Source organism: Temnothorax longispinosus, chromosome 8 (assembly GCF_030848805.1).
Source record: "Temnothorax longispinosus isolate EJ_2023e chromosome 8, Tlon_JGU_v1, whole genome shotgun sequence".
NCBI lineage: Eukaryota > Metazoa > Arthropoda > Insecta > Hymenoptera > Formicidae > Temnothorax > Temnothorax longispinosus.
Window position 1 is genome coordinate 15,359,399 of NC_092365.1, and position 15,600 is coordinate 15,374,998.

At 41.8% G+C, this 15,600-nt stretch overlaps 1 protein-coding gene across 10 annotated transcripts in view; it reads left to right on the forward strand.

Moving 5' to 3' along the window:
* LOC139818473 (trehalase) overlaps nucleotides 1-15,600 on the forward strand; it is a 46,413-nt gene that overhangs the window by 26,211 nt on the left and 4,602 nt on the right. For 5 of the 10 annotated variants that reach the window (XM_071787228.1, XM_071787229.1, XM_071787227.1 and 2 more), the window contains exons 2-6: nucleotides 1,319-1,917; nucleotides 8,732-9,514; nucleotides 9,832-9,965; nucleotides 10,757-11,310; nucleotides 11,490-11,737. In XM_071787228.1, coding sequence (XP_071643329.1) covers nucleotides 1,781-1,917; nucleotides 8,732-9,514; nucleotides 9,832-9,965; nucleotides 10,757-11,310; nucleotides 11,490-11,737 — 1,856 coding nt within the window. In that variant the 5' untranslated portion in view covers nucleotides 1,319-1,780. Of the gene's footprint in view, nucleotides 1-1,318; nucleotides 1,918-8,731; nucleotides 9,515-9,831; nucleotides 9,966-10,756; nucleotides 11,311-11,489; nucleotides 11,743-11,934; nucleotides 13,735-15,600 lie in introns of those variants that run through there. The other 5 variants (XM_071787225.1, XM_071787233.1, XM_071787235.1 and 2 more) reach the window with 3 other exon arrangements.

The following is a 15,600-nucleotide window of genomic DNA, read 5'->3' on the forward strand; positions in this document are numbered from 1 at the left end:
AGAAAATAAAACGCGTGAGTCTCGAGACTCACGGTCGGAATTTTGCAGCTGCTCACAATCTTACCAATTTTGATTATATCAAAGATCTTATCATAAATCTCTCTTTGTGTGCTATCAATTCAAATCAAAGCGTTAAGTAGACATGTTGTAACTAATTGTTTTTTAAGCACTCAAGAAAACTGAATTATTAATAACACATTTTAGTAACATAAATAAACTCTTAATATATAAATTCTATAACATAAATTAAGTATGTTGTATTATTAAGTTTTAATAATATATAATAATTAAGTAATTCAAATTCGAGATTAATTTTCTCAAATTCTTGAAGAAACGAGTAGATCATTATCATACATTTATTTTTTCGATGGATTTATTGCAAGTCTCGATACATTTATATTGACGAATTCTTTGTGATAAATTCAATAAAATTTTCGGGTTAAAACTGTAAGCAGGTATTGTCGCAATATCAGTACAATACATTATGTGTTTTGTAATTAATTTACAGAATTCAAGTATAATATTTTCAATTAATATTCCGAGAAATGTTTCAAATTATTCAAGGTTCCTCGTCGAGGTCGACTTTGCTCGCAATCTGGCGTTAAAATGACCGCTGTAAAGCTATAAAAAAACTCGCTTTTTTCTTTTTATTTATTTTTATTTATCAAATCAAAAGTGATTACCTCTCATAAATTCGTCGAATTATTCGCGAATGATTAATCGCGATAAATCTTCAGGATCGTTCTTTGTGCATATTTATCGTCCCAATGATCGACGCAATAATGCATACCCAATTATTTTAATGTGACTCACAAATCACAGCTTGCCGCATAATTCAAACGCGTTGAGTGCATGCAGTTAGCTAATGAGAGTACTGCGATCGATTTACCGGTTCTGATATTATACTATTGTATCGCTGGCGGACGATTCTACGTTTCCTTGAAGTAAAAACGCAGTGAGAGAACTGAGCAGTTATATCCGTGCGTGCGTTGAAGAGGTTTCTCCATTTTCTGAGTTTATTAGAAGTGACAAAATACTCGATCATTTCGATTATGTTTCGACATCTACGTGTCTGCAAAGCGCGATGATGCGTTGTAAAATCTTACAATCAAAATTAAATTTATTCAACGAGATATTTCATTTCGGCGTGTTCTACCGATTCCGCCTTACATATACGTTCAATCGTAGCGACGAGGAATCTAGAATGTAAATGACATAAGTGCGTGATTGCGATACTAATTGACAGCGAAAAATCCTCTCGCGGGACTTCAACGTCTTGCAACGTCTCTAACGTTTGCCTTTGCGTTTTGTGTTGCAGGGGAGATGCGGTTTCGCTGTTGGAGCTGAGACCACCCCGTCGGCTGCGAAAGTTCGTGGGCCCGCATCCGAAATTGATCACGAAAAAGTAAGGATCACTCGTGTCAGGATCATCACCCGCGCGCGTCATCACTTTCGTATCCCTCGCTCGAAAAAGCGGAACACGAGAGACACTGTCGAATCGAGCCGGGTTTAACAAATAATAAAAAGTAAAAAAAAAAAGAAACGGAAAAGTCGAACAAGAGAGGAATAAAACCTCAAGAGAAAGAGTGATCCGCCCGTGCTTCTCCGCGCGTGCTTGTGTAACATAAAAAAACCGGATCGCGAATATTATTTGACTAACACACCGACGTAAGAAACAAAAGGAAAGAGTAAAGGTAGATCGTACACACTCACGTATAATAGTACGAGACCAAGAGAGAGAGAGAGAGAGGCGCCGAAAACCGATAGTCGAAAAAAAAAAATGGCCATGGTCCCGACATGCTCCGTTTTGATGTTTCGTCCTGTGGTGCACGCTGCGCTCTTCACGTTCCTCGTCGTTCTTCCGAGCACAGCTATCGCGGATAACACGATCACGACGAAACCATCCCCGTGCTCAAGGTAAGTGTCTCAGAGAAAAACCAACCGAAATTCATGCCTCCACTCGTTTACTCGACCCACCCCAAGAACTCGATTCGAAAAATGTCGGCACCCTCTCCTTTTTCGCGACCGTGCCATCGCTCGCGATGGCGAAATCGCTCGTTGTTAACAGATACTTGGTTAATTAACGCTAGAAACCGATATTGCTATCGTTGGCCTTCGAAACTGCGATAAACTGCGGTTAAGTAATATTTTCCGTCGCACGTTGCTGGACATTTTCAACATTGACATCTGCCTTATAGTTTAAGGCGACCAGCGATTTACTCATTAGCTCATTGCTTGTCCTCATAAATATATCGCGTTAGTTCATTCGATAAACATTCGTTATTAATTAACGTTAAAGCGGACGAGGACGAGGGAAAAACATCTCGAATGAAACATTTGAGAATTTTCCAAAGGAAGCTTATCATTTAATTTATATAGATTTTGTCAGAGTTAAGGCCATTGCACGTAACAAAGTTTTAGTTTTAATCGTAAGACCGTAAGAAAATAGACCACGCACACTCGATTATTCTTCAAGCGCGAGGAGAATAATCGATTGTGATTGGTCTATCTTCTTATGGCCTTACGATTACGACTAAAACTTTGTTACGTGCAATGGCCTTTAGACACTCAAAATTGAGTGCTTTACGCCAATGACTTTACACGTAAGCGATTACGTTAGGCACGCGTAATTGCATAAAATCTCATATCCCAATTATCGTATACCTGTCTCACTAACCATCATTTGCAGAAGTGGAATTACAAAATGACGCAGGACTAATTAGTTAGGATTATTGCATTTTGTATGCATGTGAAGCTACGAGCTATTACATAAAGAAACGAGGCAAAAGCTCGCGCGAACTTCCAGCCAAGTTTACGTATCGCCGAGAATGTTTATATTTAACGGCGATGTGATTTTTTGAAACATAAAATGTGACACTGTGCAGTTAGAGTTGGAAATGTTTACTGACCACGAAATGAAAATATTTTGTTTATGGCTCCCTCATCGTATTTTTGAAATGGTTTGCTTGTTGCATTTGATTTCAAATTATTCTGTTGTTAGAAACAGACCGAAAGGGGATGTAACAAAAATCCACACATAGTTGTCAAAAGTCAATCGCGCATAGAAAGACACAAAGTGGAATTTCAACATAATCGTCAACTTGGTAATATCACTGCAACTCTCAACTTTCCTCAAAAACACGAAACTTTTTTTCGAAAGTAGAATATATTTGTTTTTCATAATTTTTTGACAAATAGATTTTTTCTTGTTTAAGATATAGAACCGTAAACTTCAAAGTTTTGAGTTAGTTCAAAGCTTGCGCCCATTTAAATATCCGTCACTGGCTATTTGTCAGAAAATCCCATCTCTACGACGTTAGACGAGTAAATTCCGACAGCGACCTGTCTTAAATATATTATACACCTCGAGGAAATGTCATGAGACTTCAAATGATTCGTCGACAACGACGAGGCACGTCGTTCACGCGGCGGCAAAAAGTATAAGTCGCGTCACATATCGTTCATAAATAGACTAGCGAATAATAAAAATCGCTTCGCCATCGTGCCACTCCATTTTTTCTAGACTTTGCATTATCTATATTTGAATTTTATGAGACATTCTCTCTCGTGCAACTTTTACAAAATATATATTTTCCCACGTGACGTTATTCACTTATCAAAAATACGTCATTGTTCTAAGCGCAGTAGTATTTCATAATTTGCAAGTTAAAATGTTCGTAGCATTGTTAGTAGCATTTCTGTTACCTGGGACTTTGCCCAAGTGATTCCTATTTTATTTTGACGTGGACGCGAACCACGTGCTGCGGAAATATGCGTGGAAAAATAGTCTTCCGAAATTAGATCGACGTGCCGTTTCTTTCACGTACATTTATCGTTACTTCATTTTGCAAAAAGGTAAGAAATATGATTATAAATCATGGAAAATTAATTATCAACGGAAGAACAATCGTGAACGTGATTTCAGGGGAAACTAGAGGGAACAATGTTCTCCCTGTTGGATCTAAACGTGCCGCTTCTCAAATTTTGCGCTCTTTTTTTCCTCGTATATAACGCGACGCGATTATACAGTATAATCGTATGCCTCTGACGCACTAAGGAATCTGTGTCGCTTTAAAAAACGACGGGACTACGTACGCGTTGTTGCATTAGCGGGCGCACGCGTGACGCGAGCATTTAGGGAAATGACCTTAGCAATGAACCTCGTCCCGGAATCAGGCGCGTGGCAAGTTGGACTCTAAATTAGCGTGTTCCGCAAGCACAATGAGCGGTGACCTTTAGCAGCGTTTCTGCACGTGCATGTATCCACATGCTAATGGTGGGCCTCGTGATACGTTGATTTGCGACGGAAACTTTTCACTCGCGCGATCGATGACGCGCCTCTACCCAGCATCTCTACCCTAAGGATTCGGCGGTTTTAGGCCGGTATTCATAGTCTTCAAGATCGTCTTAAGTAATGTCTTAATATGACTCTGTGATTGGTTCATGACATCTTAAGATTGAACTTAAGACGGTCTTAAATAACTATGGCCGGTATTCATAATCAGATCTTATTTCAAGACCGTCTTAAGTAATATCTTAAGATGCTAATACGGCTCTGTGATTGGTTAATGACATCTTAAGATTGTACTTAAGATGGTCTTAAATATAAGAACCGACTATGAATACCGGCCTTAGTTTCGTTTCTCCGCACGCCGAGATCGCGCAAGTACTTTAGCGTAGGCACACGCGGAATTATCGAGCTTTCCTCGATTTTTCCACGTTCGTTTAAACGCAGACGTTGAGCACGTCGTCGAAATTACGTATGTATATGTGGCATCCTGTTTCTAAAAATATTTTACTCGCGATATGTAACGTATTTTTAACCGAACGGATTACTCGGTGCGGATACTGCATGGAAAGGAATCAGGTTGGCGGTATTGCGAAACTCTTTTTTACAGATACGTCACGGTTTTTAAGCGAAGCGGGCAATGAAGGGTATCGACTTGTTAATACCACGTAAGATAAAGCCGTGGACGATATCGCGCTCTTTATAATTCTGCATATTCTTTCGAACACAGCCGTCCGAGGAAATTTACTACCTTCCGATATATATTTACAATCGACATAAAGCGGTCAGTACTGTTAAAATTTCGAATTTTGTTGTTACGTAGAACGAAGTTTATATAATTATGCCCGATTTGACTGGCGCAATTTTAGAAGGAATATTCTGGGCAGAATGTCAAATCAAGTCAGGAGCATTTACCTCGTATCGGGATATCTAGAGACATCGAACATTTTCGCGTGCATTTGCAAATCTTGCGAATGTTGGCGTCGCGCCACCTCAAAATTTACGCAACATTTTCCGCAATGCAGAGAAGAATCGTTCAACGAAGAAATCTGTATCCGATATTTGTTTCTTGGTGTAAAACTGCTACAAAAAAAGACATAATAATCTCCTTTTTAATAATCCTCTTCCTCGCAATTTGCGGACGATTATAGGTTCCGCGGCGTGGAGTTGCCCGCTAATTCGCTGACGTAAAATTCGGCGATGTCTCTTCCAAGAAAGCAAGGACTTTATTCTGCGCCTTGCGCGTCACATGATGCAAACATGTTTGCCGAGTATAAGCGCGTCGCGACATAGGCAGAATTATCCGAATCACGTCTCCGAGATAGCATTGCGCCGGGTATATCCGGTAAATGCATTCCGTGATCGTGACAACGATAAACTGCTGATCTTTGTCGAAAGGCTTTCTGTTTTTTTTTTCCTTCTTTTTTTTTTGTCATCGAGAGGACGCGTGTTTTGGCTCGAGCTATCCTGTGACGTGACGAAGGCACGTGATAACACGACACGATGTATAAAAGGATACGAGTGGCGGCACGCCGAACGCGCTCGGAGCTCAGTAAATTGAATCTTCCGGAGATCTTTCGAGTGACGTCTTAATAAAGTGGCGCGATCAGGCCACTTCTTGGCCAAGACCGCAATGACATTTCAATCTGAGATGCGCACCGGGTTTTTTTCGCGGGGAGAGATCCAGTTCGACGGCGCGTTCGCTTACACGTAAAACGAATATTCATATCCGGCGGCTAATGAGTACGTATAATGAGTGCGTCAAATGCAGATCTTCTAGCGAAAAGTAGTCGTGGACGATTTTTTCCGTCGCGGCGTCGGATGATGCAATATTCGGACGCAATCACGTTTGGCATATTAATTAAATCGACGTGTAATGAAAAGATCTAATCGCCGATGTCGCGCGACCCGCTATGCACTTGACACAGCTGTTCGAATCTTATCGTGGAACCTGTTCGCAATAATTCATCTATTCCTTTTCGTTATTTTCCATGATAATTTTTTTTGTACGCACACTGAGAAAAAAATGTTCTGGATTTTAGTAAATATTAGTTTGCATACAACTGTGACTCCATGCATTTATTGAAATGAAGAAAAATTTCCTTTTTTATTAATATATTTTTTTCTCAGTGAATACACATATAAAAAGGAAAATTTTCTTCATTTTAGTAAATGGAGTCACAGTTGTATGCAAACTTTATTTATTAAAATCCAGAACATTTTTTTCTCAGTGCACAGTTGACATAAAAAACAATCCATATATTTTTTGAAAGAATAATGAATAGAAGCTAGTCATTAAAAATAGATTGTTGCGTGCTAATTAGCAACACGTCGAACATAATCGCGGACATGCGGGGTTTATTAGTAACCAGCTCGCGTTAGATGTGACAGAGAAACGGTGAAATCTAAATGACCGCGGGTATCGTAGGCATACGAATGTGTGTTCAAACGCGAAATTATCATGGACAAATGACGCAAATGATAAAATCGCGCTATCATTCCCACACGCCATCGTTTCCATTCATTTGAAAATTTATTAACATAGATAATCTGACGGAGCAACTAGACTTGCCACGGGAAAAAAAAAACTTTAAATAATGTCCTTCTAGGAATGGTTTACCGAGACAACGGTAACTTAACAATCGCATTTCCGATTTTTTCAGAGATATGTAAACATGCACCTCTTTTTTAAAATTACTCCCGTATTACGGCGACGTGTTTCTTAGAAGTCACTTCCATGCGTGCAATTATTCCACGCGGATAATTATATTTGCGCTGAAAGGAGATCGTGCCGGCACGCGGACTAACAATCAGGCGCTCGCGAATCGGAGGCGCTCCTCCGTGAGGAAATTTGCATGCTTCTGCCGCGAATTCTCGCGGTAATCTCGTTAAAGCGTAACATGGCGGTGCCGGCGACGCGCGGAGATCGGTTCTCGGTTTCCAGCGAGCGGGAGAGAAAAAAACGTTATCCCTCGCGTATTCGCGAGGCGAGCGCGCAGAGCGCGCGCGCGTATTAGTAATGATAATGAGGCGGCACATTTCGCGAGAGCCGCCTCGCGCATACCGTCACGCGAACGCGCGGGATCTCTTCCATTCCGCGCGGCACAGCGTATAGCACCGACCGATCGATTTCACTCCTAGCCGCGGAACGCGCGACCACGTGCGCGCGCGGGGATCTCGTTCGCCAAGGCCGTCCGGGAAAATGGGAGTCGCGGCGATTTCGCACGTATCCGTAGATGGCCGGGGCCCCCGATCTACGTGTTCGCGAATCCGCGCGATATCGCGCCCGGCGCGTGCGAGATTGGTGAAAAATAATCCACGCGCGTGGCGAGAGAAAGAAGAACGGAAGCACGAGAGAAGAAACCTGTGCGTCTTCTCGCGCTTACGTTGGTCTCACGGGAATAGAATTTTTTTTTCCAACAAATTGATATGAAGAAATGTCGCACGAAGCTTTTGAACGCTTTTTGACATTTACGCTCGCTACGCTTTGTGGTTTCGTAATTTTAATAATTGCGACCGAGAGAATTTTCATATTTATAGAACTTGACAACGTTCTTACTGCGTAAATATTACGCTCGTCCGAATGAATACGTTCTTTTTATGAGCTCTGATCTAATCCCGCTTCGGCCTAGCTAAAGGTGTACCCGGAAGTGAATGCAGGATACTTGCAATTGCCTCACAATTCATAGGAAAAAAATAAAACGGTGTAATTGCGGGATCGGAATTTTGCTACTATTAAGCAAAGCGCGCGTAATTCTTTACACATGTTGCCTTTATCGACGTATCAACGTTGTTTATGAGGATAAACGATCGACTAATAGATATAATCCTGTTTCGCAATTTAGAAGTCACAGCTCCTTTATTCTCACAATTAGAGAGGCTACAACTTCCTGTATCCTTACTGGAGAGATTGCGCGTTCTAAAATATCTCCGGCTTAGCTGGAGGTCGAGACATTGGTCCAGATGTCGATCCAACCGCGAAAACCGCGAGTAGTTGAAAAGCGTGCCTCGCGCAAACTTTAACTTTTACTACGCCGCAGTTCGGGACCTTAACACAACTTCAACAGGATTGACTTTGCATCGCGGTGAAAGGAGGCCACCTAATTAATCTCGTACCTATGAAAATAATTAGTAGACAACAGAAACTTCCTGTGTAAATCAAGTTCCACGTTCTTCGTGGTCGTTATCGTGTTGCTACCGTAGCTCCGGCCACAAGTCATGAAAATTAGCAGTCGCGTTCATTATTTCTTCAGGCACGCGCGTTCGTCCTTTCTTTTACTCCGGTGCAAAGTTCATCCTGCGTGGATTTCATCCACGTAACAAAGCGAGAGAGAGAGAGAGAGAGAGAGAGAGAGACCGCGGTCGCGAGACCAATCGCACGCGATCGAGAGGGTCTCGTGCTCGAATCGAGTAGACAAGTAGCCATGTACCGTGCCTTTCCAGTGAGATATACTGCCACGGCGAGCTGCTGCACACGATACAGATGGCCGGCATATACAAGGACTCCAAGTACTTCGTCGACATGAAGATGAAGCAGCCGGCGAACGAGACGCTGGCGTCGTTCCGGGTCTTCATGAAGAGCATGAACTACGTGCCGAACAAGCAGCAGGTGGAGAAGTTCATCAACGACACATTCGAGATGCCCGGCCACGAGTTCGAGGACTGGGACCCGGCCGACTGGACGGCCACTCCCAAGTTCCTGCAGAACATCGAGGACGACGAGCTGCGGAAGTTCGGCTCCGATCTCAATCACATCTGGAAGCTGCTGGGCAGGAAGATGCGGGACGACGTGAGGATCAACGAGGAGCTCTACTCGATCATCTACGTGCCGCATCCGGTGATCGTGCCCGGCGGGCGTTTCCGCGAGTTCTACTACTGGGACTCGTACTGGATCGTCAGGGGCCTGCTGCTGTCCGAGATGCACAGCACCGTCAAGGGCATGCTGAACAATTTCGTCTCGATAGTGGACAAGATCGGTCACATACCGAACGGCGGTAGGATCTACTACGCGATGCGCTCGCACCCGCCGCTCTTGATACCCATGGTAGACGAGTATCTCAAGATCACGCACGACGACGCCTGGCTGAAAGAGAATCTCTGGCTGCTGGAGAAGGAATTCAACTTCTGGCTGACCAACCGTACCGTGGACATCGAGTTGGACGGGGTCAACTACACGCTCGCCAGATACTACGAGGAGTCGTCGGGTCCCCGGCCGGAATCTTACAAGTGAGTACCGGTGACTTCCGCGGCCCTTCCGGTAATAGCCGTGGATGAGCTAAATGATCTAGAGTTGAAGCGTACACGGGGATATTATTGTTGATGATATTGTTATGCTCATTACCTTCATGCCGGATTGGTAAGCGTTAATTTTTGTGCGTTGCGCAACACTTGCATCGTTCGCGAGAGATTCTGACCGTCGTGCAAGACGCAATGTTAATTTTGCTAGCCCTATATTAATAATTAGCGACGCTATTTTCACTCCCGACGTCGATTCCGACTTGGTCCATCCACTTGATTTTCTAATCTCGCGACTTGATGATTAGGGAGGACTATCTGACGAGTCAAAGTTTTCGAACCGCCGAAGAGAAGGATAATTATTATGCGGAATTGAAAACGGCGGCCGAGTCCGGATGGGATTTTTCCAGTCGATGGTTCGTACACGAGGGTACCAACAAGGGTAATTATCATTCTTTAATTGCTTCCCGCGCGATGAAAATAGAAGTCTTTATGGGTGAGCGACGTTGGGCGCAGTAATATCATTACACGTGTCTCCGCAAGTAACGATTAAAATAGCTTTGGCGGCTGGATAAAAGCGTTATTGTCACAGAGTCGACAGAAAATGACACCGCGCTAATTACATAGATTGTAATGATATCTCTCTAATTCAACGTGGAAAGAAAGAGATGTTTATATATACGTGTAGGAAAAGAATGTAGAATGCAACTAGAATAACTTTTTGTACGCAGATTCTTTGATTATCCGTGCGACGCTCAGTTAATATCGAATAGTAAAAGAAGCTCGAGAAGCGCTATCCTGTTTGTCATGATTTTTCCTGTTCGTCATAATTTTTTTTAATGGATCGAACCGAAGCTATGATGACGTATTACATATACACGCGTATAGCATTTCCCACAGTTATTGTGCTATTCCACATTAAACATCGTATCTCCAATGAGATCTGCGCGCGCGCGCGCCTCAAGGCCCTCCGTCTCGTTTCCTAAGTGAAAGCATTGTTCGCGGCGCGTCGGTACTCTAAAATTCATTTTCGCAAAAGTCCGTGTTGCAACTGAGATCGTTGAATCGTGTCGTTTAACCGTCTTACCTTGCTCAATTCCATAATGAAATTGAAAAGGCGTGTTATATAAAAATTGTCATAATGATCTCTTTACGAATCGCGCTTCGATATAACGACAGCTCGTAGGAGCGAGCTCGGGGAAACTGAAGACTGATTAGCGAGACGGATTCCAGGTAATCTGACAAATCTCAAGACCAGATCTATAATCCCGGTCGATCTCAATACCATAATACAACGAAACGCCGTGCTGCTGGCGCAGTACAATCGTCAGATGGGCAACGAGACGAAGGCCGCGTATTACGACGACCTGGCCGAGAAGTGGAAGGAGGCGATCAGGATGGTGTTGTGGCACGAGGAGGTGGGTGTCTGGTTGGACTACGATATGCTGAACGACATCAAGCGGGACTACTTCTATCCGACTAACATCCTGCCACTCTGGACGGACTGCTACGACACTTCGAAGAGGACCGAATACGTGTCGAAGGTGCTCAAGTACCTCGAGAAGAATCAGATCATGTTGAATCAGGGCGGCATACCGACGACGTTGGAACACTCCGGCGAACAATGGGATTATCCCAATGCCTGGCCGCCTCTCCAGTATTTCTTCGTCATGTCGTTGAACAACACGGGCGACCCATGGGCGCAGAGATTGGCCTACGAGATCAGCCAGAGATGGGTCCGTAGCAACTATAAGGCTTTCAACGAGACGCACAGCATGTACGAAAAGGTAATTCCCATGAAGAAAAGCGAAAACAGGACGATATAAAGAATATAAATTTTTGTATATCGCAATTTTAAAAATAAATGAAGCTTATGTCGAAATCACTTAATTTTTTAAGATTTTTTTTGCCGAATTAGTTGTCTTCTGGAAAAAGAATTTCTAACGCGAGGGAATTTTGTTGGCAGTACGACGCGACCGTTTCGGGTGGCCACGGAGGTGGAGGTGAGTACGAAGTACAACTTGGTTTCGGCTGGTCAAACGGAGTCGTTATGGTATTGCTGGATGAGTATGGTGACAGGTTGACCGCGCAGGATTACTTCCTGCCGGGCACCGTGGTCGAGAATGCGGCGTCGCCGCCGGTCGTTTCGACAGCTGGTCAAATGCTGACCGGGCTTCTAGCTCTCATCATATCGTTAGCAGCAGGATTTATAGGGTGAGGTGAGTGTCGAGTCGATAGACAAAAAAATACCTTTACAAAGGACTGGAAAAGACTTATATACATTTTAATTGAACTTTATTTTTAACAGCTATTACGTTATGAACTTATAAAATTGTATTCAAGTCTTTTCCATCGATTAATTAATGGTGTATATGAACTAACAGGGTATTTCTTTTTGTTTTCTGTTTCAGATATCCACGTGACCTAAATCAGCTAGCATAAAATTCGCGAAAAGATACGTTAGAAAGATCGATACTCATCGATCGATGATAGTAGATACTTCCAGTCTCGAAGAAATCGAAATCGATTTTAAATAATATTTTCACTCTTCTTCCTCGCTCATTCGGTTTGTATGATTTAATAATCGGACGACCGATGAAGAGAGCGTAAAACGGGTATAAAAGGACCAAATAGAAGCAAGTGCGGGCACTGTCTTCTGTTATTATTGTAAGACACTCCGAGTATGCGAGGGGGCCTCGAAAACGGCGTCATTTTTATTCTCTTGCCACGCATGCTTCCAAAGAATATTCTATAAGCCGCAGGATATATTATACATATATTGACGATATTACTTCGCATTTAAGTATCACTCTAGAAGGGACATGAATCTTTGTTGCCTTACTTGCGATATATTATTGATATCGTACTTACCAATTATTTAAATTTATTATGATATTTTTATATGATTTTCTATCGTTCCATACTCTACACGCTTCGTGATCTATTATTTTATCAAACACATTTGTAGTACGTAATATCGATTTTATCTGAGAATGTCTCTAAGACTATATCGCCAGTACACCTAAACATATCTGCAAACATGTGCCTTCTCAACTATGGAATTATATCGTTATGTTATTTATAGGAATATCGTGGCCCTTCTCGCTGACGGATAACGTAGACAGGATCTATTATCCCTAGACAATCGTCTATTACTTAATCATTCCATCAGACGTGCGCTGTTACGAAGTATATTCTGTGATCATTTAACGAACTACGTTCGCTGGTCGAATTACGTTCTATCATCCTTTCATTGCAGGAATTTATTCTTTATCTTTAGATCTAAAACTTTGGAAATACCGCAGGCGATTTCTCGAATTTAGAGTCTCTACGATATATACATACATATATATATATATAAACTGATGTATATTATTTTATTTTGAGATTAGCCATTGATATATGTTACTGTACTAGTATTATTAGGGTAGATAAATTATTATGTCGCGCATATATATATGTAACAAACGAAAATACCGACGTCCCCAAGATATTCCGGGGATAAGTCGGAGCAAGGTTCCTCGACAGGAAAGCGGAAGGATATAAGAAAGGTGCAAAATGAGACAATTAAGGGAACAGTTCGGCAGGACTAGTTACAAACAAAAGATATAACGGGAAAGATTCCGCTCATTCTCTTTTCTCAGAGAATAGTGCGGGACTCATCTAGTCAGTTATGCGTATGGCGCTTAGCCACCTTACTTTTACGAGTCGCAATGGCGACATTGTGAAGGCTGGGCGTCGCCAAAATTACTCCTCTAATCTTTGTCGTTACTCGAAGAGTGCCTTATATATAACTTGGATCTAAAACGGGCGGATAACACGAAGTATTAAACGAGTTGAGGAAAGCGCGAGATAATGGACAATGAACGAACAACCGTTGACGGTTGACAGGTCCACAATGATGACAGATAGTTTGCTTTCAATTCGCGAATTGCCGCCTCTATATTTTATAATTCTCTCTTGCCCATTCGCAACAATCATTCCTCTTAGTTAAATCTGTGAGCTCGACATATACGCAATATACTTGGCGAAATATTGGGGCTATGATCTCTTATTATGTCTACATTTTAACGAATCTATTGAATAGATTCTTAAAAAAATAAATAGATTTGAGAAATGCATCTTTTGGAAAAAAAACTGGTTTGTTATATCTGTTTAAGATAATTTATTATTTGATAAGACGTGAGGGTCTAATAAAAAAATTTAATATTTTTATTTTGTATGCATTTAAATATTGGTACAACTTGGCAATTTATTTTGTTTGCAAAGTTCTTAGGTATATATATAGCACGCAAGCGGCATTAGTAAACCTGCCGATTATCTTATGTTTTTATTCTAGAAAGAAATACCGTAATTTTTTATAACTCTTTGTTATTTCAGCCAAGGCGACATTTGATAATACTGAAAGGTTGAACATGAGTGGGTGTGTATAGAAACATCGCGTTTTTGTCTCGCCCTAACAAACAACAGTATTGCACGGTCTCTTTTCCAATAATCGTAATTACCTAAGAACAATACTCGAGAAAGCAATCTTTTTTTATTAATCGGGTATTATTTCCTCTTTTTTTCCAGTCTGTTTGTGCGAACGCGAGTAGTGTGTTACGCATGCTCCCTGCATCCAAGCTCCTTGTACGATAACTTAATAAAATAAATAAATCGAACGCCCATATGTAACCCATCCTGCGATACACCGAGCGTTGCATGCGGCTATTTATGTTATTCTGTAACGTATACACGTAAAGTAAATACTTAAAAGAAAGAGGAAAGACATTCCGGACACGTTCATCGAAACTAGATCGGATAAACACGCTCCTTCGTTCCGTTTGGTAAGTCTGTGTCTCGTGTGCAACCGGATTTGTCAAGGATCAGTTGTGAAGGAATTACATTTACGAGATGAATACGTTAAACCAGTATTCTCCGATTAATACTAAATATATTAAACGTTATTATACATGGTAATTTGTATTTATATTTTTTTCACTCATAATTAAAGCAGTGCATTTTTAAATGCATAAGAATGTAGTGTCAATTTGCAAGAATATTTCTTCTGGCATTTGAGAGCCTTTTGTCATAGAAATAATTATCATTTATCGCACTGCGCGAGTGGAAGTTTTCGCGCACAAGCCACCTTCGATGGTGCTTAGCCTGCCGTCAATAATAATTACATAGATAACAGTCGAGGCGTAACGATCATACAGAGTGACCCGAAAGATGCGTACCAGGAGGCAGAGAATTATTCTGAAGTATCTATAGAGACGTTCTCTCTTTGAAAAAGATTTAATCCGAGGAAGAAAAGCTTCAAGTATCTAAAGATATAAACCTTTGCTAAGTCAAGATCTTTTTTCTTGGATCAAGGGACTCAATAAGATTATACGCTTAAAAATACGACAGTCCAGAGTCCTGAATTTCCAAACCGTCTTGATTTACTTGTCCAGACATCTGAATAAATGTCTCAATTATGATTTAAACGATTTACTAGAGGTGTTTAGACTTCAGGCACAATTATATATATATAAATATATCTCGGATTAACTTTTTACTGGGAGGGAGAAAACTCTAAAACTCACAGAACATTTCTTGCCTTTAGAGTGACGCAAATTTTTAAGGACTCCACTGTGCATATCACCGTTACGCGGAGAATACAGCCGTGGTATATTACGACGTTATCGCGATAGGTGTGATGAAGCTACTAGCCGTAGTCGTCGGCACTCCTGTAGAGGTCTACTGGTATAATTGCCAGCACCAGCACACGCGTGCTGGCGCAGAGAAAGAGGAGGAAACGAATGGCCGTCAGTGAACAATACACGTGATGTAGGCGTGACTGCATTTGCCATTCAGACTTTTTGCGCAAATTCCTGTCGGCGTTAGGTCGCGCTCAAGGACCGACCTGCGTATTGATAAAACGCGCTAATTCCGTGCGCAGCGGGCTAATCGTGTCGTTGATGAAGACGCGAAGAGATGAACGGGTTACGCGGTGCCAGAGACTTAAAAAAATTGTAGTACACTTCTTTCGATCGCGATAGAAATGTGAAAGTGAGATCGCTTCTGTGAGAGTACAATTGAGAGTTTTATTATCT